A 26,812-nucleotide genomic window follows, 5' to 3' on the forward strand; every position below is an offset into this window, starting at 1 on the left:
TTTCAGAGCTACGAGGGCTAGAGCAACACCTGTTCTGTGGCACCGCATAAGTTCCTAATTCAATTCAGATACCCTTGGCTCGAGAACCATAAATCCATGCAAGTCACGCTCGTCACTCGTATTTCCTCTCAAATGATTCTTGTGACATTTATGACCGCTCCATATTTCAAAATACCAACCGTCGGGTTGGGTGTCGCAGTTGCAGCCCTTGTGAGCAAGTGTCTGAATCTGGTTGCGCGTCCGCCTGGATTAGGGTCGCTCTATCTGTATGGGTGTGGGACTGATCGCCAGATTCCAGCGGCGCAACCGCCGCGCTCTGCTGCAAGTTGCACAAACAGACAGTAGCGGTTTACTCTGGAGAGCTAGGGGGACTGGGGTGGCTTGTCATGTCATGCAGAATCCATTCCGCCGTAATGTTTCATTTCGTTTCATTCCGATGGCTTTTGCTGCTGCTGCTGGGTATTATCAATCACAATGAACCCGCCACTCGCCCTACGTAGTCCCCACATTCCCTTTGATTTATACTGCTGATGTCAAATGTGACATCCCCCGGGTCGAGTGTGGGGACGGGGCCAATATCATATAGCGTAGGCGAACTTATGTCATGTGCACTGAATGTGAGTTTAGTGAATTTTTCGGGATGAGGAATAAATAGAAACTCGATAAAAACGCCCATCGGCGCATCTAATGATATGAACTAAAAATCAAATTTAAACGCAAAGCATTTTTTACAGTTAACTCGGGTAAACTCATAAGTCCTTTTCAGTAAAATTTTTATAGCTTTATTTTGTAAGGAACCAAATTTGTTTTACTTGATAGCCAAATTGTCTGATGTGTTTTTTTTAAATTATTATCTTATTATTTGGAATAAAAATAAAATGTCCAGCTTAAGACAAGCGAATACAAATAAATTAAAATGAATTAAATAGCTACAAGTCGGCTACATCATTTTTAAATCCGGTTTTAACGAACATTTTTGCCTTTTTGAGTTCACAATAACAAAATAAGGAATAATGTTTCCGTTCGGACCGCTTTATCCAGGTATTTTGCCTACACAGACATTTTTTCAGCGTTACGAATGGAAACATTTAAAAAGTGTATTTATTTAGTCGAATGCTTATTCACTTTTCGTCACAAAATTTTATATCAGATATTTTATATGTTGAAGTTGCGATCGTCACGACTTTTTTACCTCGTTAAGATGTGTTTTTGTTTGATATCAGAAGTTTTTGTTTGATATATAGTCAAAGTATCTTGTGACCATGGCTTTTACAAAAAAAAAAAACTTATACCCATACTTCAGCATTAATTTAGTTTTAGCAAACTACTTTTGTGAAGACTTTAAAGCTTTACTAACAAGATAGGAAACAAACTTCAGCAAGTCTAAGCTTATATACCTTTGTAAATATTCCAAGAATTAAAAATTTTATAAAACAGCATTATTTTGTTTTTTATGCTTTAATGTTTTACAAGAAGCTATTTGATATTTTTGAAACAATAAACCTTAACCTTAAATTTCTATCAAAGTATGTTTAAATCAATTGAAAAATAGCCAAATTATAATTTTTTTTATATATTTTCCCGATTTTTCCCATGAGAGATGTATGTTATAGTCGTCCGATCCGGCTCGTTTCAACTTCTACTACACCCAGAGAAAAACAGAAAAAATAGGTGGTGGATACTTTTAGGAGAAAATTCTTGCCTAAGCAGCGGTAACTTCTCCAAACTGAGAAAAGTTGCCGTTTTCGTTGCTTAATAACTTTTGAAAACATTCATGCAGAAAAATTTGTTACATACCAAGGTTGTGGAATCTTAAGGGCTATTAAAGGAAAAAGTTAAACAAAAATCGGCTCTAATAATTTTTAAAAATTTTCAAAAAAGACAAAAAAAAAAACAATAAAAAAAACTTGTTTAAAGCTATACGCATAAAACTCTTCCAAAAGTTGTCTTCCTGTTGCAGGACGATTATAGCTAATAAAAATAGTTTAAAGACTATTAAAAAGTTTAGATCAGGATCAATAGTCTAGTCGATCTATTAATGTTCGCCTGTCTGTTCGTCTGTATGAACGTTGAGATCTCGGAAACTATGAAAGCTATAGATTTGGTATTTGACATGCAGATTCAAGTAATTCTTACTTACCGCAAGTTCATTTCAAAATTGAGCCACAATCTCTCTAGAGCTCAATACCAAAATCACTATGAGACATGTCAGACCGTGGGCTATGTAGGGTTAACACTACAATTTTCAAAATCGAGCTAATATTTTATAAGTTATTGGCCATTATGTTTTATTATCACGTCACTGCATATTTAAAAAACTACGTTCGTGCATAAAGAGCGGCGGAGAGCAGCTTTTTACTTATGATTCATCACAAAACAACATCAAACTAGTGATGATTTTAATATGGGCATATCATAGAAATTTTCTATTAAGGGGCTGTCCATGTATTACGTAATCACCTAGGGGGGAGGGGGTTAATGATTACGTAATCATGTGCAAAGAGTTTTTTTGTTAAAAGCATTTATTCAATAATATATTTTGGGCCATTACTCCGCAAATATGTTTGGAATGCAACCCTACATATTCTACCATTTGTATATCAAGAATCAGCTGTTCGTAATGAAAGTTTGCAAATCACCGAAATATGTTTTGCAATTTCCACTGGGATTTAAGTGCTCGTGTGTTTTACACTGCAATCAGAACTTCGTGATATATTTCAAGCGTTTTTTAAATCCTACAAGCATCGCTATCCAGACCAAAGACCGTTAGATTGCCAAAAAAAATGCAACGACAATATGGAAAACAGCAAAAATAAGAAAAATAGTTTCAAAAACATATAAAAGAATTGATAAAAAATTAATGAAAAGCAGGTGCCACAAAAAAAATCAAAACGATGTCCTGGATGCTTCAAAGGTATGTACGATATATTTAACATATTTGATTTAATTCGCTATGCATGTGCAGTAATTGTTGTTACATACATATTGTTTGTTATATACCGTGACTCCAACAACGTGCTTTGCATTTTGGTGGACATAATTTTAAAAAATTAATTGAATGATTACTTTTGATTATCAGGGGGGAGGGGGTCAAAACCATCAAAAACGGGATTACGTAATATATGAACAGCCCCTAAGTCAAACAATCACCAAATCATCAGTAAATCATCAGCAAAAAAGCACATAAAATCATCAGCAAATTTCGCTCTCTCATCTAAAAAGAGAGATTGAGAGGGTGGGGTGGGTTTTTTCTGCATTTGCTACGATTGTCGGCTGAGATGTCGGTTCTGCCGGCATAGCAGTCGGCATACTGTAGAAATACTCATGGTTTTGGGCCAGTGATGAATTTTAGAATCCCAGAAAGGAAACTAACTTTATATATTTTCTCTAGCTACACCAGCGGCAGAAATATGTGCGCTTTTTATTCATAGAACAAAAAAAAAACAAAAACAATTTTTAAGTAATATTCTGATTCCATTGGCGCATTAAAACGCATTTAGCCTAATGCGCATTTATTTACACAGGGAATCCCATAAGGCAACATGCCGCATTTAAAATAAATGCGATAAATAAATGCGATTAAAAATCATTCGTCCCGACCATTTTTAGAAAAATATCGGAAAATACAGATTTTTAACGATATTTCGTTAGTGCCACCACTATAGCAGCTGGGTTTTATGCAAAGATGGCGCAATATATGATTTCTTTTGAATATAAAATCTATTTTGAATAAAAATGACTGAAAAAAACACACGCAGCTAATTTTGGTCGCAGTACTACAATCATAGAGTTAGAACTTCTCACTCTATGCCACTGGAATCAGGCTATAAGTGTTAAGCGACAGTTTTATATTTTCGTAAAACTAATACAGTTTAAGTGAAAGAAATACACAAAAAAAATAATAATCATATATATAAATAATTTTTTTTAAATTAATGTTATAACAATTTTGTTAAAATATTTCAGATATTAACATACTTTTTTACGTACATACGTTTTTTTGATCTGAACTTTTTTAAAATGTCCAATGCTATATTTTTCGCAGCCTCAGTGACTGCAAGCAGTAACCAAACAAACATTACTCTTGAAAAACAAATGAAAAGAACAAAAAGGAACATCCAAAGATGCGCGCGGTCTTTATCGTTTCTTTTGCATTGCTCGCCACTTGCATCATAGAGTAACAGCCTGATTCCAATGCCGCACTAGTGTACTTTTTATATGCGCATGATTCCATTGGCGCATTAGCAATTAGTTAATGCTTCTCCAACATGTGAGTGGCACGAACAGCTGATCTGGGTTTGTTTACTTTTAAATTCTGGCAAATCCAAAAGAAATTTATTACAAATAATGAATATGAGTGAGTTTACTCAACTCTTTAATGCTCAGCAGGACATCCATAATGCGACCGAGGCCAACTTGAACGGCAAGGAAGAGAAGCTGATGGTACTGTTAGACGGGTTTGCAATGGCGACCACCACAGTTTCTAAAAAGGGCAAGGATCCCCGTATATGTGGGAGTTATTTCCTGCCAATGATCCAGCAGTAATGCATTGTGGTACTGCGAGCAGAATTTGAAGCGTGCGCTCTTGTTTTCAGTCAAAAGCAAACCAAAAAACAGCTGTTGTAGTGGTGGGACGAACAAAATATCGTTAAACATCGGTATTTTCCGGTACTTTTTAAAAAACGTTCGGGATAAATGATTTTTTATCGCATTTCAAAAAAAAAAAGAAATGTATTTTATTAAGCATACGCTGCAAAAAGATATCAGTTTTTAATCTATAATACAGAACAATAAACTTCAAAACATAAGGTACTTAAAGTTTTTATAATACGTAAATATGTTTTAAATTTGAGAGAAATTTGTTTTTTTAAACAGAGAAAATCGCCTTTGATTTTGTAATTTTTTCTTTGTTACAGAAAGAAGGTTTCGAAAATCTAGATCAAAATTTGTATAAAACGTAAAACAATTTTATGTATTTTAGAAAAAATTGAGTTTTTAAAAATATTTTAGTCAGGAGGAGGGGTGGTACCTCTTTTTTAATCTATTATCGGAAGTATAGTATATGTGTCGACCGGCAACCATTCATCATTTTTTTTTTTTTTTTTAAGAAAGGCTAGTGTAAATCAGAAAACCGCAGTTATGAAAAAAACACATTAAATTTGAGACAAAAAAATAAAAGTTCCTATATTTTAGGAAATTCTTAAATGTAGAAAAAAGAAATATTTTCTATATTTTAGAAAAATAATTTTATTAGTGAGTACACTCTTTTTTCTCTTTTTCTTTCATTTCTTTTTAGGGTGAACTCAAAATAAAAGTAGTCTTTGTTTATGGTGGACAAGGGACAAGAAATTAGGCTTTATTTGGTAAGTGTTTTTAAATTTATATTTATCAAAATTGAATTATTCCTTTTTGGAGATTTCGTTTCATTTTTGCTCAAACAGGTATTTACTTTTCAGATTTTTTAGTTTTTTAATTGTTTACACTTTTTGAGCACAAATAAAAACGCCATTTATTTACAAATACTGTGTTAACTGACAGCACAATAGTTTTCTAATTTTTATATTTTTAGAGTCACAAAGAAGGGACGGTTTACCGACCACATTATTAACCTTAAGCTGGCTTTCACTTTAAAGGCAACTGAAGTATCAAACGAGCCGAAATAACGAAAAATATAATAAAAATAAAAAAATGTATAATAAATCAAATTTAATAAAAAATAAATTAAAATTAAAAAAATTTATATTTTACATTCTTGGGTAAGGCTATTTTTGGAACCACTCTAAATATGTTATTGTGGAACGAATCAAGATTCATTCTAAAGATGTGTTCCAGAAACCCGAGAAACAGTTCTAAGTTCGTTCTAATAGTGCGTTGTAGAATGCTTGTTTCGTAAGGCACAATTGGAAGAGAAGTCGAGCGTTTCCGAAGTTAAAATATCCTTCCTTCTCAAATTTAGAAATTTGTACCGTTCAACAAAATTGAACTAAAACCTAACAAATTTTTGTTAAGTAAATTTTTACCTTTTTTGCGGATTTCTCTAAAAAATAGAAATATTTTCTATAGTATAGAAATTATTTTGCAAAAATTCTCTGCCTGTACCTAAAATTAAATAACCTTAAGAAATATAAATGTTTTCTATAATATAGAAATCTTTTTTAAACAAGAGAGAACGCTTTAGTCGAGTTTCCCGACTATTAGATACCAGTTACCCAGCCCGTACCCAGCCAACAAATAAAGCGCGTGACGAGAAGAACACCCCGCTTGCTAGCTAACACACATGCAATTTAATTTAAAGATAAACATGATTTGTAAAATTCACATTAGAACATTTTTATACACAAATAATACCAAAACTTGAAAAAAACTCACATTTTTATTTGGTCGTCGGCGAGAATCCAACCCGGGCCTTCCGCGCGGGTGTTGTACATTGAAACACTAGGCTATGTTCGCACTCAAAGAATGAAAGGCAAAAGCAAAGACTGTTTCGTCAGCTTGGACGAGTCATGTTAAAAAATATCAAAACAATCATACATTTTCAGAGATGGTTCAGAAATTGATAGTATCTATGCAGAAATAGTTTATTTTTATGAATTAACAATAAAAAGTTATGATCATTTTAGATAATTTCCTTAAGTTTTCTGTCTGCTGAACTTAGCTAAGCACATTACGACACGTGAGTGTATTTCAAAAAATACAAAAAACAAGAAAGGAATCAAACTTCGGCAAGCCGAAGTTCATATACCCTATTATAATTATAACTTTTCTATTTTTAATTTTTTTTAAGGTCTTCGACACATAGAAATGGTTAATTATTTCAGAATTACGATTTAAATTTCATCAAAATTGGACGACTATATCATATAGCTCCCACAGGAACAATCATAAAAATAAATAAAAAAAAATTATAACTTTGGTTTTTTTAAATTTTTTTTTAGTGCTTTGAGATATAGTATTTGTGAAATATTTCAGAATTACGGTTCAAATTTCATCAAAATCGGACGACTATAACATAAAGCTCCCATGGCAACAATAAAATATTAAAAAAAAATTTTTTTTAAATGTAAATAAAAAATATTTTGTAATTTTTTTTAGATATTCTTTTTGAATATTTAATTATTTGACAGTTCAGAATTACGCTTTTAAATTTATTAAAATCGGAAAACAATATCATATAGCTGCCATAGGATCTCAAATAATTGAGCTGCAAATTATCATAGCTTCAATGCTTTAAGACATACACGCAAGTAAATCATAATTTTAATGTCTTCTTTAATATTTAATTTTTGCAATAGCTGCAAGGGAATATGAGCTTCGGCTTGCCGAAGTTTGCTTCCTTTCTTGTTAAGAAAGTATTTTTCCTAAAAGTTTAGAATCAGAAAGGATTTCACTTTTTAGTTACAATTTTTATATTGAACCAAGAAATTTTTGTCATTGATTCAAAGACTGGACGATTTAAATGCGAGATTTCTAAATTTTGGAATTTTTTTTTCTATGAGTGTAAGAGCAGCGCCCACACCCCCCGCTAACAGTTCTGTGATTCATTCTCTCTCCCATCTGCTAGCAGCGGCAGAACAGCGGTCGATCAGTGGCTGAACAGTGGCAGAGGGGCGGCAGGCAGAACCAACCCCTACGTTCTAACATGTCTCAGAGTGACAGTACTACTTTCACAATTTTTGGGCGTTAGAGTGGGCATGGAAATATAAGAAATATTTCCCAGGAATTATAAATATTTCCTAAAAAATAGAAATGTTCCATTTGACTTCTCTGACACTTTTTATTGCTTACTTGGTCGCAACGAAGTATAAAAGCTTGTGGCCTAGGGGTAAAAGCGTATGATAAGATTTCTAAGCTTTAAGTTCAAATACCACTGCCGACATGAACATTTTTACTTCACTAATTTTTTAACTTTTCAAAACTAAGTTTGGAGAACATTTGGCTTTTATGAAAATGATCCAATTAACTAACAAATATTTAAGAATATTGCTGTCGAATATTTTGATAAACTTTTTTACGGTTGCGACTTGGCAAATTTTAAAATCAAATACTTGTCATTGAAGACAAAATTAGAGCAAATTTCGTATTTTTAGGGTTACAAAATTACTTATACAAATTTCGGCCTAAATCGCTCTAAGGAAATCGGACAAAAAAAGTCCAAAGTCGATCTATCCTAAATTAATGGCGATGTTTCTATAAAATTTTCATAAATCTTGAAAAAAGGCTGTTTTTTTTGTTTTAATTACGCAAACTTTTTAAAAAGTAGTTTGTTTTGTTCTTAGCTTTAGGACGAGCATTTAGACTTAGGGCAAGTTTTTTGTTCGTTTTAATAACAAAATTTTGTTTGGACAAGCAAAAACGTAGTAGTAATCCATGCATATTATATAGTCATCATAATATAACAGAAGATAAAGATTTTGATAATTTATTTTATTGGTTTAAAGATCATTATGAACGATAGTACATGTAGTCACGATGCGTACCAAGAGCATGTATATATAGCCGTAGTATTGAAAATCTACTGTGATAGTCTGATCGTATCGTGTAATACACTAATCGGAAGGAATCGCTAAAAGAGTAGGAATTACATACCAAGACTTTGGGAAAATTAATTGGTTCTGGAGAAAGGGCGGTGAAAGTGACATAATAAAAATATTTTAAAGTTCTTGAGCCCGGGTTGGTAAAATATTCCACTTTTTAAGCAGAGTTTATTTTTTATTAAATTTTTTATTAAATACATACTTATTTTTGTTATATCTTAAAATGAATGAAATTTTTCCGTGTCTGTTTGTCAGTTTCGAAAAATTGTTAGAATTCTGGAATAAATTTTCATGTGTTGGGCAGGTTGTTAAAAAAATAGTTTGTTCAACGACTTTTTGAAAAACTAGCTTACTTAGCGGGAAATCGCTAAATATATAGCACGGCTATAACTTCTAAGCTAGTTAAGCTACAGACAAGAGATATCACTGATGACAAGAGATATCACTGATGGGTTGGTAAAATATTACACTTTTTTTGCACAGTTTAAATTTTATTCAAAATACGGGTCGAATGACAACAAGTTTGCTTGGATGCGGTGCTCCCATTTTTTTTTTTGCAAATTTTAAAAATAATTAAAGTCGATTTTTGTTTATTTTGTTACGTTCATAGCCATTGAGATTCCCCATCTTTTGGTATGTACAAAAAATATTTGTCTGCGTGAATGCTTTCGAAAGTTAATTATCTACAAAGACGGCAACTTTTTTCAGTTTGGAGAAGTTAAGGCTGTTTAGGCAAGAAGTCCCCGTAAGAGTATCCACCACCAAGTAAGATGTAAGCAAATATTTTAAAAACAACGAAGCTGTTCAAATGTTAATGCGTTATAGGGTCAGATAACTTGCTCCTTTATTTTAATATCCTTACAAATGGTATTTTAATTTCAGTCAGAAGACACGTTCCCTACCCTAACAGCATCATTAGGAGAGTCAATCCAGCCATGTCCACTCGTTTCAAAGTAGCCCATCAGTTTTAACAATCGGGAAAACATATGATTATAATTATATTTTGCTGTTTTTCAAAGTCATTTATTGTTTCAGAATTACGGTTCTAATTTTATTTAAATCAGACCACGATATCAAATAGCTGATTGTAAAACATAAATGCATAAAAATCAATATATTTTTTTTTAAAAAAATTTTAGTTTTTGGAATATTTGCAAGGTTATGTAAGCTTGGACTTGCCGAAGTTTGCTTCCTTACTTGTTAGTTAAGCTTTAACAAACAAAATTAGTACTGAAGTGTAGGTAAAAGTTTTTTTAGTAAAAAACCATGGTCCCAATATTGAGGTACTTTGACTATATTTCAAACAAAAACTTCTGATATCAAAAAAAGAAAAAAAAAACACCTCTTAACGAGATAAAAAAGTCTTGACGATCGCAGCTTCAAAATATTAATTATCTGATATCAAATTTTGTGACGAAAAATAAATATGTATTCGACATTCGTCACGCTGAGATAAAAAATGTCTGTGTGGGCAAGAACCTGGATGAAGCGGTCCGAATGGAAACGTTTAATTTACACTTAATTTAAGGGTTATTTAATTTTTAAGGCAATTTTCTATTATAATGTATATAAAATAATTTTTATAAGTCTTCTGAAATGATCAAAAAATATTTAAATTTCTGCCAAACAAATTTAAATTATTTTTTTTATTCGGCTGCAAAAGGTGGAAATAACTCTTAAGTTTTAATCTCGCAAAATAAATAATTAGATTGTGGTGGATTACAGATATCCGTTGGCTCTTGGAGCTGATGCCGTTCCGGTGGTGCCACTGTCTGCTTGTTGTGGTTTCCCTCAGGCTTACATATAGTTCAGTGTACCAGTTTGACTTGCCAATTCACGTTTTTCTGCACGCCAGCAGGAGTGAAAAGCACACATGAAAAGTTTTGGCTGTCACCTGCATATGCCAAACCCAGTAAGGCTGGTTTGTCTCATGTCTACATGGACGCTGCTCCTCTTTGCTTGTGTCAGAAAAGTCCGGGCAGCAAGTGCTTATCTATAGCGATGATGTTGTGCTGATGGTACAGCGGATAAGACGGCTAAGCAAGCATCAGATTGGGACAGATGCCGTGTCATAATTTATATTTTATGTGGCACGTCAGAAACTATAGTCCGGGAGATTTTCTGCTGGCTGGATTTCCTCTGCTATCAGAAAGGCATGCCAAAGTGCAGACCTCGAGGTCGATGAAATGTCTTAATCAACGCTGGGGCGAGCTCTGTCTTCGCATCGTAAAACATTCAACCGATTTAGTTGGGGTTGACTACGGTGAGCAGATATGTAGGCAAGTGGAAAAAAAAGTTTGGGAAAAAATATTTACAGTTTTAAAAGTCAGCAAAGCGCATCCATTTAATTGTGGCTAGTAAGGGCAGAAGACTCGAGCACTGAATTTATGGCCCAACTTAAGTCGTGGGTTCTTCAATAAAATAATTTATTTACCTCTCAAACAAAAGGTAAGTAAAATCTCAAAGAATTCATTAAATAAATGGAGTGTAAGAAGACTTCACAACGCCGCTACTGATGAAATTGAAAATTGACTAAAACAGAGACTGGAGATTAACAACAGGGCACATCAGCTTAACGATATAACCTCACGTTGGCTTTTAATGTTCTAGTCACCGCCTTCGAGTGCTTAAAACATTAGGCTCTAAAGTTTGCATGAGAATAAAATCCCATCAAAGAGCTGAGCAGAAATTGGATTTAATAATGTGCCTCCAAAAAAGCGTGCACCCAACGCACACAAAAAGGTTTGCAAAAATCACAGTATTAATTTTTATGGCACTTGTCGGCTGGCTCGTGTTGCGACGCGCTTTCAACACAAACTCAAAAAATAGCGACAATGGGATAAGCCGACCAACAGTGCAGTGACAGCGTTTTCTCGTTTTCAAGCTAAGCACACATTTAAACTGATAAATGTAACACATTGTCTCAGTTGTGAAATCTATTTCTAGCTTACCTTTAAGTCGAGGAAACAAATGTGTTATAGGGTCAAGAAAAAAATGTAAAAATTGTTAAACTAAAAATTAATTTGCTCAAAAGAATGCTAAGTAGTAAACTGTTCAAAATTAAATTCAAGGACCATAGGGTTGCTTCTCCAACTATAAGATATTCATCACGTACTGCCGTGTTACAGAATTAATTACCTTAATACATACGTGATATTTTTTAAATTTTTAATTACTTTATTAAAAATTCAAATTGCAAAATTGGTATAACCCGGTATCAGAAGATCTGCAAAGCGTCAAAAGGGGGACTAGTCCGAAGACTATATAAAATATATTTTTTCGGCATCATTAGCTGATTTAGGCGCCTTATAACCCAAAAAATTAAATATATATAAATTCTGGTATTTTAACATGTTAATATTTTCCCCTCTGTAAAACACATTCTCCGCTGAGACTAGAACCTAAGTCTTCAGCGCGAGAGTTAGGCGATAGGTAATTTTAAATAATAAATTTCGGTTTTTAATGAACACATTACGCTTATTTATATTTAACTGACCCCTTACATATCTAGAATCTGGATATTAGATCCCAAATATCCCGTAGAGATTATCAATGTGGGAAACATACGCTTGATGTCTATAAAAATAAAAATTAATTATAAGTACTAATACAATTTTAAATAAAATAATTTTTATCCGATAGCATAGCTCTTAAGACGTATACAAAGGAACAACATTTTAATAAAATTAAAAGCGTAATTCTGAACTGTCAAATTATTAATAAGTCAAAAGGAATTAAAAAAAAATTACAAAATAGAAAAGTAACATTTTTAAAATAGTTTGTTTGTATATATTTTGTTGTTTCCATGGGAGCTATTTGATATAGTCGTCCGATTTTCACGAAATTTAAACCGTTATTCTAAAAAATGTAACCATTACAAACAAACTTCGGCAAGCTTATGTTTATATACCCTTGCAGCTATTGCAAAAATTAAATATTCTTGAAAACATTAGAATTATCATTTACTTGTGTATATGTTTAAAAACATATTCAATAGTTCCTATGACAGCTATATGATATCGATCTCCGATTTTAATAAAATTAAAAGCGAAATTCTGAAGTCAAATTATTAATAATTTTGATAATATTTAACCATTACTATGTGGCGAAGAACTAAAAAAAAAAATAAAAAAACAGCAAAGTTATAATTTTTTTTTTTATTTTCCGATTGTTCCTATAGGAGCTATATGCTATAGTCGTGCGACCCGGCTCGTTCCGACTTATGTACTACCTGCAATAGAAAGACAACTTTTAAGAAATTTCATGCAGATAGGCTTAAAACTGAGAGACTAGTTTGCGTAGAAACGGACGGACAGACGGACATGTCTAGATCGAATCTCCTAGTGATGCTGATCAATAATATATACACTTAAAAGGGTCGGAAATGTGTCCTTCACTGCGTTACAAACTTCTGACTGAAATTATAATACCATCTGCAAGGGTATAATAACAGAATATAACCATGTGCTGAAATGATCAAAAAGGATCAATACCGATGAGACATACAAAGCGTTTACAATCAATAATAATATTTTAAAGCTACAAGGCCATTTCCCTTTTTTTTTTTACCATAAATGCAATTGTTTGATTGCCTGAATCATTTTAAGTAACCACAAATTCGTTTACTTGTTTTGACCAAGAGCGCTTCAACCGATCCCACTGTAAAACTTCCCAATCACCGCCGCTTCTGCATCACGCAGGTCTTTCGCTTGGCTGAGCACCGCCTTGTCTTGGTTAACCGCTGCCACCTGGATACTCTTTGACTTGGTTTTTGGAACAAGAGCATACATGAGTATAGGGACCGCCCGATAATTAAAATGTTTAATGGCCATCTTTAAAAAAGATTTTACGCCGAATTTATACGCAAGAGCTCCATAACAAAGAGAAAAGGGGGGCGGTGGTGGTGGGGATATAATCCGTTCCACCAGCCAAAAACTAACAATGGGGTGCTTATCTAATCAAATTGACTACAACATTATATACAATTTCACTGGGCATGGGCTTGCATTTCCTGGAAGCCGGAAGAGTCCTATTAAAGAACGCTTAGAAATGCAAATGCGAATGCTAATGACGTCGGCTTGTCCGCTTTGTGGCGGCTCATTGGCATTTAGCTGAGACCACACCATTCCACAGCAGGAGCACGGCCATAGGTATGTGTTTGTCGTAGGCACAAGTCCAGCAGATACCAATACAAACTAATTTTCCACCGCATTAAACAAGTAAAAAACAAAAACATTTTTTCAACAAATCTTTTCCGTGAAATTATCGGATGAATTCAAGGCCTTGTAGTCAAAACAAGACCAAACACACAAGACTAGAAATGCAAATAATTACTGTACAAGTTAAGGCAGGCATCGGGCGAGGGTCTAGAATTGAATTAACGCCACGGGACGTCATCATCAGCTGGGGTAAGAGTGGTGCTAGGTCTCGGGGCAGGACTACGGCGCTCAAAGCGGTCTCACGATAACTGGCGAACGGGAAGGGAAGCCGCTGCTGCCGGTGGTGGCGTGGCGTCTGGGAAATCCGCTGTTGTTGTTACTGGTGAACTTACACATGTGTAATCAGAAGAGCTGATCCCAGCGGGTGGTACTTGAGATTTCGACGTGCAATCCCTCAACGCGCTATAACTGCTCTCACGTTACAAAACGTGGCCGCCCTACGCTCCCATGCCTGTGGTCCTATACAAACCCGGTTTTATCACAGCATCCAGCCGGGCCACACGTCGCTTTGCGGACTGAACTGCAGCTCAGCTTTCTCGCCCTCCGAAAAGAGTTCAACCAGCCCTCAGCCAAGTGTTCAGCAGGGTCTTGAACTCAAAGTTTCAGCTGGGGCCTTTAGCCCATGGAGTGAAAGGCGTCAAAATGCTGCTGGTTTATTTTATCTATTTTTATTATCAAAGCGGAGGCTTAAATTTTTTTCATTCGAAAAATTCTTATAATTCATAAAAAAGAATTTGTCTATGTCAAGAACATTCTTGAGTCAAGACACTGTGTTCAACAGGAGTCACAATCAATTTGTCTTAGATCAGGATAAATGATTAAAACTGAAGAAATTTTTAAATGGTTTTAAAACAACACAAATAAAAAGTTTGTTTTTCAAACAAGTTTCATTTTAAAATATTTTGAAACATTTACGCAAGGAATAACTATGGAAAGCACATGTTGTCTTTAACGGAATTTATAATACGTTAGAGAGATTGGGGAAATATGCGGCATCACTTGACTAAGTGGGTTCGAACACGGGACTACCCACTGCCAAGTCAATTTTTCTAATTCAAAGTTAGACCCAATTTCCCGGTAGGCTCCACTGTCGAGAACCACAATATCATGAACTAAGCTACCAATTTCAGCACAGTTCAAGACAAAGTCGTTCTTGAATCAAGTAATGAATTATTTGGGAAAAGGATTTTATGGTACCTGCAGCATTGGGATCAGAAGCCAAATTTTCTAACAAAGTATGTTCCAAGTCCAATATTTTGTTTAATTGCGACATTTTCTTAGATCAAGACTGCTATTTTAAGACTTAATATATTCGATTTCCGAATAAGTCTTCTCGGCTTCGAGAGTAATATGTTCTCAAAATCAAAAATTATTTTGCTCTTGAAAACAAGAGCGCCTATGCTTGAACTCAAGAGCCTCTTCGTTCTCAAAACTAAAAAGACTTATTCTCAAATCCAGAATATTCAGTCTTAAACAAGAAAGGAAGCAAACTTCGGCAAGCCGAAGTTTATATACCCTTGCAGCTATTTCAAAAATTAAATATTCTTGAAGACAGTAAAATTATGATTTACTTGTTTGTATGTTTAAAAGCATTGAAGCTATGATGATTTGCAGCTCAATTATTTGAGTTCCTATGGCAGCTATATGATATCGTTTTCCGATTTTAATAAAATTAAAAGCGTAATTCTGAACTGTCGAATTATTAAAATTTCAAAAAGAATATCTTAAAAAATTACAAAATAAAAAAGTTAAATTTAAAAAAATTTTTTTTTTTTTTTTATGATCCTATGGGAGCTTTATGTTATTGTCCTCCGATTTTGATGAAATTTAAACCGTAATTTTGAAACATTTAACTATGACTATTTGTCGAAGAACTAAAAAAAAAATTGAAAAACAGCAAAGTTATAATTTTTTTTTTATTTATTTTTCCGATTGTTCCTATGGGAGCAATATGCTATAGTCGTCCTATCCGTCTCGTTCCCACTTATATACTACCTGCATTAGAAAGACAACTTTTGGGAAAGTTTCATGCAGATAGCTTTAAAACTGAGGGATTAGTTTGCGTAGAAACGGACGGACAGACGGACGGACAGACGGACAGACGGACGGACAGACGGACATGGCTAGATCGACTCTCCTATTGATGCTGATCAAGAATATATGTACTTTATAGGGTCGGAAACGTCTCTTTCACTGCGTTGCAAACTTCGGACTGAAATTATAATACCCTCTGCAAGGGTATAAAAAGCAATCTGAGAAAATTTCCGTTCTGAAATTGCGAATGTTGAGAACGGGTTTTTTCAGTAAAAATGCCAGATCCCAAAAACTTTTCTAATTTTGTGTTTTTTATTTATTTATTTATACATCTACATTGGAAATTATATAGCTAATTATATTTCAACCTTATAGTTTTCTTATCAATATTTAAAACATATGTACATGTGACTGTGCTGACGGTGGCTTTTGTGGCGATGGCTTTGGGGGCGATGATTGTGGCGATATGTCTTGAGCAAACTATATTTTTAATAAACAGAGAAAGTTAATAAGAAATTTGAAAAGAGGTTAATGTCTTATCTTTGCTTTCCTCCAAGCGAACAGCTTTTCGCGGAAAAGAATTCTTATTCCGATGGCGGAATCGGCTCTTTTATTTCCCCTGCAGTGACAAATTCAAGGCACTCGAAATTAACACCGGCACCTAGAACAGTGTAAAGTGTAAAACTTTTATATTCGAAACTAACTTGTATAAAAAAAATGTATCGCTGGGCCTCCCACAAATTAAATGCGACCAGGTCGACTAGGTCATTTGCAATCACACCACTTTTTAACACTCAATCAATCAAAGAAAAAGCTTTACCCCGCGGCGCGTGCGAAATTTTATAAGGGAAACAGAGACGAGACCCGAAGTATACTTCGGTAACTTTCCGAACAATTTGAGAGAGAACTTCTCTCCCAATTTGTATCTCTATAAATTTGTTTATGTTTTAGACTAATTTCGTCTCGAGTTCAAGATCTTTTATTCTAGAGTTCAAGATATTTTCTTCTCGATTACCGAAATCGAGAACAAAGAGATAAATTACTCCTCGATTTCAAGAACGTTTCTGCTCGATAAAGTGAGAAGTAAAAATACTGAAATAGAGAAACTTTGCTATTGGTTTTTTCGTTCTCAAATTTTCTCAGTGTATCACTAGGCTACGCTCGCAATTGAAAAACTTTCGTTAAATGTCAAATTTAAACAAACATACACATGTTTGCCCTGCCATATTTTTATATTTCTGCCTTGATTCTAAGAAATCGGGCAATCTAATACAACAAAAAAAAAACCAATATAAATACGTTTTCCGCCGTGGGATTCGAACTCACTTTTTCAGAATACTAGCCAGGCACTCTACGCCCTGGGCTATTTGGTTAGAGGCGCGCAAGCTGTCAAGTTGTGAGTTTAACAAATACAGCTGGTTCGAATGTATCCTATTTAGTGTCAAATTCCATTTTTAAGATCGCTTAGTGATCCTTTGACAAAATTCTGATACTAGGTGTAGTGTCAAAATGAATCACACTTATCAAATTGACACTCCGATTTTTTTAGTAATTAAAAAAATTAGTTTTCCCAAAACAAAACTTTTTTCAAAATTGCGACTTCTCTATTTAAAATCTATAAGCCTATAACCTACATTAAATTCATCAATTTGAATCTTATTATTTTGAAAAAAGTTAGTCTATTTACGTATCAGTTTTGGCATAACGTGGATTGCTGGGGGCACAAACCAAGGCATAGGCATAGAAAGAAGGACAAGTTGTAAGTGAAACTTTCTGGGGAAGCGAGAACAAGAGTGTCCCAAATGTGTGTGAAAGTATCAGATTTCGAGAGCTCGAAAACATAATCATATATTAGGCGTTGTCTCTTTGACATTTCGCCTGCTCTTTTACATGGCAATAATCATAATTCATTTTTCTCGCTCTCTCTCCCTAGCTCTCCGAATCGGGGAAGGGGCGTGTCAGGGCTGTGGAAGTGCCTCGAAACTGGGGTCTGGGGCAGTTTTATGAGTTGGTAGTTCCGACCGCGTCGCCGTCCTCAGAATACATGTTTAATATTATTTATGGGGCTTACGTATCGCGCAGCAGCACAAGGTACATGCACACTTTGAAAGGGCGTTTTTGGGGACAGAACCCGAGTGAAAGATCGGTCGGGAGGCACAGTCGCAGAGACTCGTGTAGCGACAAGATGTGCGACATGGGGATGTGACAAAAATCTCGGTGTCACATCCCAAATAATTTTAAACAAAACGAAAACACAGATGCACAACGCGAGTCGGAAGGGGAACGGGAATAGGAATATGAGATAGGAGGGGCAATAGGAATGGGATGAAAATGGCTTTTTGAAATGCGCAACGTATGAATATGATAAATTCGTATAGAATTGAAATTGGCTTGGTGTTTGCTGTTCCCTGATTTGTCTGCTTATGTCTCACAGAATCCACTCCAGCACTTCAAAATGTGAGAATGAGTCTGTTGAGCGTCGTTGAAGCTAAAGCGAAATGCGCCAATTATTTTGATTAATGTCAAAGAAATCGCGTGTCTCGTGCATTTGATGTTTGACTTCTCCTAACCCCTGCATCTGCGGGGACCATGAAAGCACTCCCGGTATTCCTACCAATCTGACGGCTTGCTGGCTCATTTCTGGCACGAAAGCAGCGACTCCCCAGTGATTACGGACGGATGCTGGTAATCTTTGATCTGTCTTTCGCGAAAGTAAAAACAGTAGCCGGAGACGGATCGAAACCGTATTGAGACGAATGTTCAGACCTTCATCATCATGGGATGACTATGAAAATGACGATGAGTAGGCGTTTATGGGCAAACCATTGGGCCTACTTAAATGAGTCTGACCTGTCGGTGGCTCATGATTGTCGAGGAGGCAAACAGTCAGTAGCGCGCAGCTTCCTGCCAAACATATGATTACTGATTCTGCAGGGGAGATCTGCACAAAGCACATCATGTCCCAGGGCCCAATTTCTCCAATATCACGACACATAATTATATGCTTTGGGTTACGGGTACTAGGGGCTTGCAAATCTTAATACGACCTGAATAATAGAAGACAATCAATGTTATCGCCCACAGTTTTTTTGGTACTCGCCGCTGTTCCCGCTGTCTGGCATCTATCAGCTCCAACGAACTAGTGATGCGCGCCCGGAACCTGGTCTTTCACGTCAATTGCTTTTGCTGCACCGTTTGCCATTCGCCATTGACAAAGGGCGACCAATACGGCATCATCGACGCGCTCATATACTGCAGGTAAGCCGCTCCTAGTCCGTACAGGCTTCGCCACTACTAAAGATCACACGCAGGACCCATTACAGTATAGCGAGGGAGGGCGACGCCGCCTCGTCCAGCATGAGCGCCAGCTACCCGTACAGCGCACAATTCGGCTCGCCGCACAACGAATCCTCGAGCCCGCACTCGGACCCTAGTCGGAGCATTGTTCCTACGGGCATCTTCGTGCCCGCGTCCCATGTCATCACCGGACTCCCGCAGCCGGCTCGCCAAAAGGGCAGGCCTCGCAAACGCAAGCCCAAGGATATCGAGGCGTTCACCGCAAACATAGGTACGTTGTAAATTCCCAGCATTTTCGCGATCAGGCTGTCGGTCATAAAAGTGCCAACATGCTGTTGGGGTCTTTATGACAGCACAGCCGATCTGGAACCGCCGCTGAAGCACAAGCAGGCGCCATTGAAGCTGCAGCAACATCAGCTTTTATGTGCCTGCCTCATAAAACTCGGAAGACGCTTTAAAAATCGAAAAACTACAAGGCTCTTCGGATTGATTGCAGATCTCAACACTGAGTACGTGGACTTCGGACGGGGCTCCCACTTGAGCTCCTCGTCGCGCACCAAGAGAATGCGCACATCGTTTAAGCATCACCAGCTGCGGACCATGAAGTCCTACTTTGCCATTAATCACAACCCCGACGCCAAGGATCTGAAGCAGTTGTCACAGAAAACAGGTTTACCAAAGAGAGTACTACAGGTGAGTGATCCCCTCCGACGCACTCAGCTTCTTTTACCCAACCATCCCAACTGATGATAGTCGCTTACTGGATATTTTTTTCTCTGTAGGTATGGTTTCAAAATGCACGGGCCAAGTGGCGACGAATGATGATGAAGCAGGATGGAAGCGGTTTGCTGGAGAAGGGTGACGGCGCTCTGGATCTCGATAGCATCTCAGTACATAGTCCTACGTCGTTTATATTAGGCGGCCCAAATAATACACCGCCACTCAACCTGGACTAACGGCTGCTTAGGAAGAGCGGAAACGGGATGGTAGTGGGAAACGAGCATGGCGCTGCACTCAACTTCCACATTATACGTCCGATCCGGGTGAAGATCCGAAACGGAGAACTCTTGAATAGTCGCATTGGATAGGAATAAAATCGGGAATCAGCGTTCCACTCAATACCGAATTGATTTGATGAATGCATACGTATTATGCCTAGAGAATGTTGTTTGATAAGCTGCCTAGCTGTTGAAATTCGCGTAAATTATGTATTTTTGTAGTTGCTTCTTGGCCATTGCCAGTACCTCACAGTTGGTTCTTGCCTCCCATGGTGTTTCTATAGATCTATCGTTCACTTGTAAATATGTACTTGATTTGTATGGGTTATATACTTACGTAGACACAGAATTATTGTTAATATATTCTTATTATTTTAAGCAACCACATCACTATTTATTTACATAAAGTGCATATATCTACTTAAAATGATATGCATGTACGTATTTATATGTATCTAATATTTATTGCCCAAAATTAATAGTTAGAGATGAATTTAGTTTAGCGAGAGCAGTCGTAACAAAATAGCGGATATGTACATGTATTATTACGAAAAAATAATAGCTTCGCCTACGCCAACAGACAGGGATTTAAGAGCTATCAAAACGAAACTGTCATTAAGTTATGAAAACGACGTGTAACCGTGAACACGACGTGAACACAGAGAGATTTATACTTACAAATAGTTTAACCATAAGTCTTACCATAGAAGCCAAATAAAAATCATTTAAACCATCAATCAATATGTTTTCAGCTTAGCTGTTTTGTTTAAATAAATCTGCTATGGGAATTTAAAAACCGCTCGTATCAACGCAAACTAGTCTCTTAGTTATAAAGCTATAAAAATGAAAAGATTTCCAAAAGTCTTTTTTCTATTGCCGGCTGGTACCTATTATAACATCTGTAATAATATATTTTATATTATATTAATTTTTTTTCTGCCCACTTTCTTGAGTCCGGTTTCTGTAATTGGATTGAAATACAAGAAAATATGATCAATTATAAAGTTATGAAAGGAAAATGCAATAAAAGAGCTTTTGCTTACTAGTCTTTAAAAGTCAGCTCACTAAAAAATAAAAATAACAAGAAAGGAAGCAAACTTCGGCAAGCCGAAGTTTATATACCCTTGCAGCTATTGCAAGAATTAAATATTTTTGAAAACATTAAAATTATGATTTACTTGCGTATATGTCTAAAAACATTGAAGCAATGATGATTTGCAGCTAAATTATTAGATAGTTATTTTTTATAATTTTATTATTTCTATGGGAGCTATATGATATAGTCGTCCGATTTTGATGAAATTTAAACCGTAATTCTGAAATATTTAACCATTACTATATGTCAAAGAACTTATAGACAAATTTAAAAACACCAAAGTTATAATTTTTTTTTATTTATTTTTCCGACTGTTCCTATATGAGCTTTATGCTATAGTCGTCCGAAAGACAACTTTTGGGAAAGTTTCATGCAGATAGCTTTAAAACTGAGAGACTAGTTTGCGTAGAAACGGACGGACAGACGAACATGGCTAGATCGACTCTCCTAGTGATGCTGATCAATAATATATATACTTTATAGGGTCGGAGATGTCTCCTTCACTGCGTTGCAAACTTCTGACTGCAATTATAATACCCTCTGCAAGGGTATAAAAACAGAACATTTCCATAAAAATCATAAATATTTAAATACTTTGTAGGGGATTTGGACTTCTAATGTTTAATGTTCCAAGACATTAACTCACTAGGCTAACATATTAGAAAATTCTTTTCTATTTATAAGGGGATTTTTTAGCCATAAGTAATAGGGACTGTTTATAAAAAATGTCTATTTTATAGAGAAGTAGATTTCTAGGATTGTTAAAATATATTTAAACTAAAAGGAGTTTTTCTTAGTTTTAGAAGAGACTAGTGTATATATTTTCTAAAGCAATGGCGATTTTACTTATAAATATTAAAAAATTAAGAAGAGGCAGCTCAGAAAAAAACACATTAAAGTTAGGAAATTTAAAAATGATTTCTATAGTTTAGCAAATATTTTCTACAAACCCTTTTTTTATACCCTTGCAACTTTTGTAACTCAGTAAAGGAGACATTTCCGACCCTATAAAGTATATATATGTTCTTGATCAGCATCACTAGGAGAGTCAATCTAGCCATGTCCGTCTGCCCGTGCGTGCGTCCGTCCGTCTGTTTGCCAGTCCGTACGCATACTAGTCTCTCAATTTTAAAGCTATTTGCGTGAAAATTTCCCAAAAGCTGTCTTCCTCTTGCAGGCAGTATATAAGTCGGAACGAGCCGGATCGATCGACTATAGAATATAGCTTCCATAGGAACAATCGGAAAAATAATTGAAAACAAGAAGGGAAGCAAACTTCGGCAAGCCGAAATTTATATACCCTTGGAGCTATTGCAAAAATTTAATGTTCTTACTATATCTCGAAGAACTAAAAAAAAATTAAAAATCACCAAAGTTATTTTTTTTTTTATTTATTTTTCCTATTGTTCCTATGGGAGCCATATTCAATAGTCGTCCGATCCGGCTTGTTCCGACTTATATACTACCTGCAATAGAAAGACAACTTTTGCGTAGAAACGAACGGACAGACGGACCGACAGACGGACGGACAGACGGTCATGGCTAGATCGACTCCCCTAGTGATGCTGATCAAGAATACATATACTTTATATGGTCGGAGATGTCTCCTTCACTGCGTTGCAAACTTCTGACTGAAATTATAATACCCTCTGCAAGGGTATAAAAACAAGATATTAAGCAAATTTCGGCAAGCCGAAGTTCATACACGCTTGCAACTATTTCAAAAATTAAATATTCTTGAAAACATTAAAATTATGATTGACTTGCGTGTATGTTTACATTGAAGCTATTTGAAGCTTATTTGATAGGTCCTATGGCAGCTATATGATATCGTTTTCCGATTTTATATAGGAACCATTGAGTTGCAAACTTCTGACTGAATTTATAATACGCTCTGCAAGGATATACAAATTATAGCTTAGCTGTTTCTTAATTTTAGAATTACGGCTTAAATTTTATCAATATCGGACGAATATATCAAATAGCTCCCATAAAAAAATAAAAATATTAAAAAAAATGTTCTTTCAAAATTTTACTTTCTGTTTTGTAATTTTATTTAATATTTTTTTGATTTATTATTAATTTGACAGTTTAGAATTACGCTTTTAATTATATTAAAATCGCAAAAGATATCGTATAGCTATCATAGGAACTATTGAATAATTGATGTGCAAATCATAATATATTCAATGCTTTTTGACATATACGCAAGTAAATCATAATTTTAATGTTTTCAAGAATATTTTATGTTTGAAATAGCTGCAAGGGTGATAAACTTCGGCTTGCCGAACATAGCTTCCTTTCTTGTTTTTTTTTTTAAATTTAATTACATATAGTTAAATTATACAAATTTATAAAAAATGTAAAAAAATTTCTAAGAAATATGGTGAAAAGCAAGAAAGAAAGCTAACTTCGGCAAGCCGAAGTTCATATACCCTTGCAGCTATTGCAAGAATTAAATACTTTTGAAAACATTAAAATTATGATTTCCTTGCATTAATGTTTAAAAGCATTGAAGCTTTGATGATTTGCAGCTCAACTAATAGATAGTTATATTCTATTTTTTTATATGATATAGTCGTCCGATTTTGATAAAATTTAAACCGTAATTCTAAAATTTTTAACCATTACAATATCTTGAAGAAGTAAAAAAAAAATTTCATAACAGCAAAGTTGTAATTTTTTCCGTCCGATTTTGATGAAATTTAAACCGTAATTCTGAAATATTTAACATCGAAGAACTAAAAAAAAAATTAAACAAGAAGGAAAGCAAACTTCGGCAAGCCGAAGTTCATATACCCTTGCAGCTATTGCATTAATTAAATACTTTTGAAAACATTTAAATTATGATTTACTTGAGTATGTGCTAAAAAAAAACATTGAAACTATGATGATTTGCAGCTCAATTATTAGATAGTTATTTTTATATATTTTTATTATTTCTATGGGAGCTATATGCTATAGACGTCCGATTTTGATAAAATTTATACCATAATTCTGAAATAATTAAACATTGCTATATGTCGAAGAACTAAACAAAAAATTAAAAAACAGAAGAGTTATAATTTTTTTTCATTTATTTTTCCGATTGTTCCTATGGGAGCTATATGCTATAGTCGTCCGATTTTGATGAAATTAAAAACGTAATTCTGAAATATTAAACCATTACTATATCTCGAAGAACTAAACAAAAAATTAAAAAACAGCAAAGTTATAATTTTTTTTCATTTATTTTTCCGATGTTCCTATGGGAGCTATATGCTATAGTCGTCCGATTTTGATGAAATTTAAACCGTAAATCGGAAATATTTTACCATTACTATATGTCGAAGAACTAAAAAAAAATTAAAAAACAGCAAAGTTATAATTTTTTTTCATTTATTTTTCCGATTGTTCCTATGGGAGCTATATGCTATAGTCGTCCGATCCGGCTCGTTCCGACCTGCAATAGAAAGAGAACTTTTGGGAAAGTTTCATGCAGATAGCTTTAAAACTGAGAGACTAGTTTGCATATAAACGGACGGACAGACGAACATGGCTAGATCGACTCTCCTAGTAATGCTGATCAAGAATATATATACTTTATAGGTTCGGAAACGTCTCCTTCTTCTGATTGAAATTATAATACTCTCTGCAAAGGTATAATTAGAACCGTAATCTGAAACCAAATTATAAACCATTACTTTGTATAGATATATTCAAAATAACAACATTTAATATACATTATAATTTAATATGTTTTCCTGATTGTTCAAATGGGAGCTGTATGATATAGTCGTCCGATCCGGCTCGTTTTAATTTCTACTAATAGCTTAAAATTGATGTGCCAGTTTGCGTAGAAACGAGTGGACAAACAATCGGTCATGGCCAGATCGACTCTCCTAATGATCCTGTTGGGGTCGGGAATGTGTCCTTCTGACTGAAATTAAAATAATATTTATTTATTTATTTAGTTTATATAATTTAATTTATATATGTAATTTAATTAATTTATTTAATCTTCTTCCCTTAACCTGAAACTTTTTTTTATAGAATTTTCCTCACCAAATTGGAAGTGGATAACTTCTACAAACTGAGAAAAGTTGCCGTTTTGGTTGCCTAATAACTTTCGAAAGCATTCATTCAATAAACAAAAATCAACTTTAACAATTTTTTAAATATTTTCAAAGAGTAAAATAAAAATAAAAATTAAATAATTTTATTTAGACCAATTATTAGCATTAGCATTTGACCTTTTTAATGACATTGCACATGTTTGTAGCTAACCTAGTTTAACAATTTTAGAAGTTATATCCGTGCTAAGTTTAGCTGTTTTAAGCGATTTTCCGCTAAATAAGCTAGTTAATAACAATAACACAACAAACTTTTTTTTATAACTTCCTGCCCATTACAAAAAAAATTATTCCAGAACTCTAAAACAAGTCCAACATGTTGTTGAAATTGAGAAACGATGTAGAAAGCTTTTGTATTTTAAAAGGTTCCCAAAACAAGAAAAGAAGCCAATTCGGCAAGCCAAAGTTCATATACCCTTGCAAATATTTAAAAAATTTAATACTCTTGAAAACGTTAAAATTATGATTTACTTGCGTATATGTTTAAAAACATTGAAGCTATGATAATTTGCAGCTTAATTATTTGATAGTTCCTATGGCAGCTATACGATTATTCCTATGGGAGCTATATGCTATAGTCGTCCGATTTTGATGAACTTTAAACCGTAATTCTGAAATATTTAACCATTACTATATCTCGAAAAACTAAAAAAAAATTAAAAAACACCAAAGTTATAATTTTTTTTATTTATTTTTCCGATTGTTCCTATGGGAGCTATATGCTATAGTCGTCCGATCCGGCTCGATCCGACTTATATACTACCTGCAATAGAAAGACAACTTTTGGGAAAGTTTCATGCAGATAGCTTTAAAACTGAGAGACTAGTTTGCATATAAACGGACGGACAGACGGACAGACGGACAGACGGACATGGCTAGATCGACTCTCCTAGTGATGCTGATCAATAATATATATACTTTATAGGGTCGAAGATGTCTTCTTCACCTGACTGAAATTATAATACCCTCTGCAAGGGTATAAAAAAAGTACTTTTTATACCCTTGCAGAGGGTATTATAATTTCAGTCAGAAGTTTGCAACGCAGTGAAGGAGACGTTTCCGACCCTATAAAGTATATATATTCTTGATCAGCATCACTAGTAGAGTCGATCTAGCCATGTCCGTCTGTCCGTCCGTCTGTCCGTCCGTTTATATGCAAACTAGTCTCTCAGTTTTAAAGCTATCTGCATGAAACTTTCCCAAAAGTTGTCTTTCTATTGCAGGTAGTATATAAGTCGGAACGAGCCGGATCGGACGACTATAGCATATAGCTCCCATAGGAACAATCGGAAAAATAAATGAAAAAAATTATAACTTTGCTGTTTTTCAATTTTTTGTTTAGTTCTTCGACATTTAGTAATGGTTAAATACTTCCGATTTACGGTTTAAATTTCATCAAAATCGGACGACTATAGCATATAGCTCCCATAGGAACAATCGGAAAAATAAATGAAAAAAATTATAACTTTGCTGTTTTTCAATTTTTTGTTTAGTTCGACATTTAGTAATAGTTACATATTTC

The 26,812-nt window shown here is 34.6% G+C and overlaps 1 protein-coding gene across 4 annotated transcripts in view; it reads left to right on the forward strand.

Annotated features, from left to right (window-relative positions):
* The window catches only part of LOC128256389 (protein apterous), a 37,524-nt gene extending 16,705 nt beyond the window's left edge, over nt 1-20,819 (forward strand). For all 4 annotated transcript variants that reach the window (XM_052986716.1, XM_052986717.1, XM_052986719.1 and 1 more), the window contains 4 exons: nt 18,872-19,045; nt 19,099-19,355; nt 19,581-19,777; nt 19,867-20,819. In XM_052986716.1, the coding sequence (XP_052842676.1) occupies nt 18,872-19,045; nt 19,099-19,355; nt 19,581-19,777; nt 19,867-20,040 (802 nt within the window). In that variant the 3' untranslated portion in view covers nt 20,041-20,819. The remainder of the gene's footprint in view (nt 1-18,871; nt 19,046-19,098; nt 19,356-19,580; nt 19,778-19,866) is intronic.
* The last annotated feature ends 5,993 nt before the right edge of the window (nt 20,820-26,812 follow it).

Source organism: Drosophila gunungcola (genome assembly GCF_025200985.1).
Source record: "Drosophila gunungcola strain Sukarami chromosome 2R unlocalized genomic scaffold, Dgunungcola_SK_2 000017F, whole genome shotgun sequence".
In the NCBI taxonomy this organism is placed as follows: Eukaryota; Metazoa; Arthropoda; class Insecta; order Diptera; family Drosophilidae; genus Drosophila; species Drosophila gunungcola.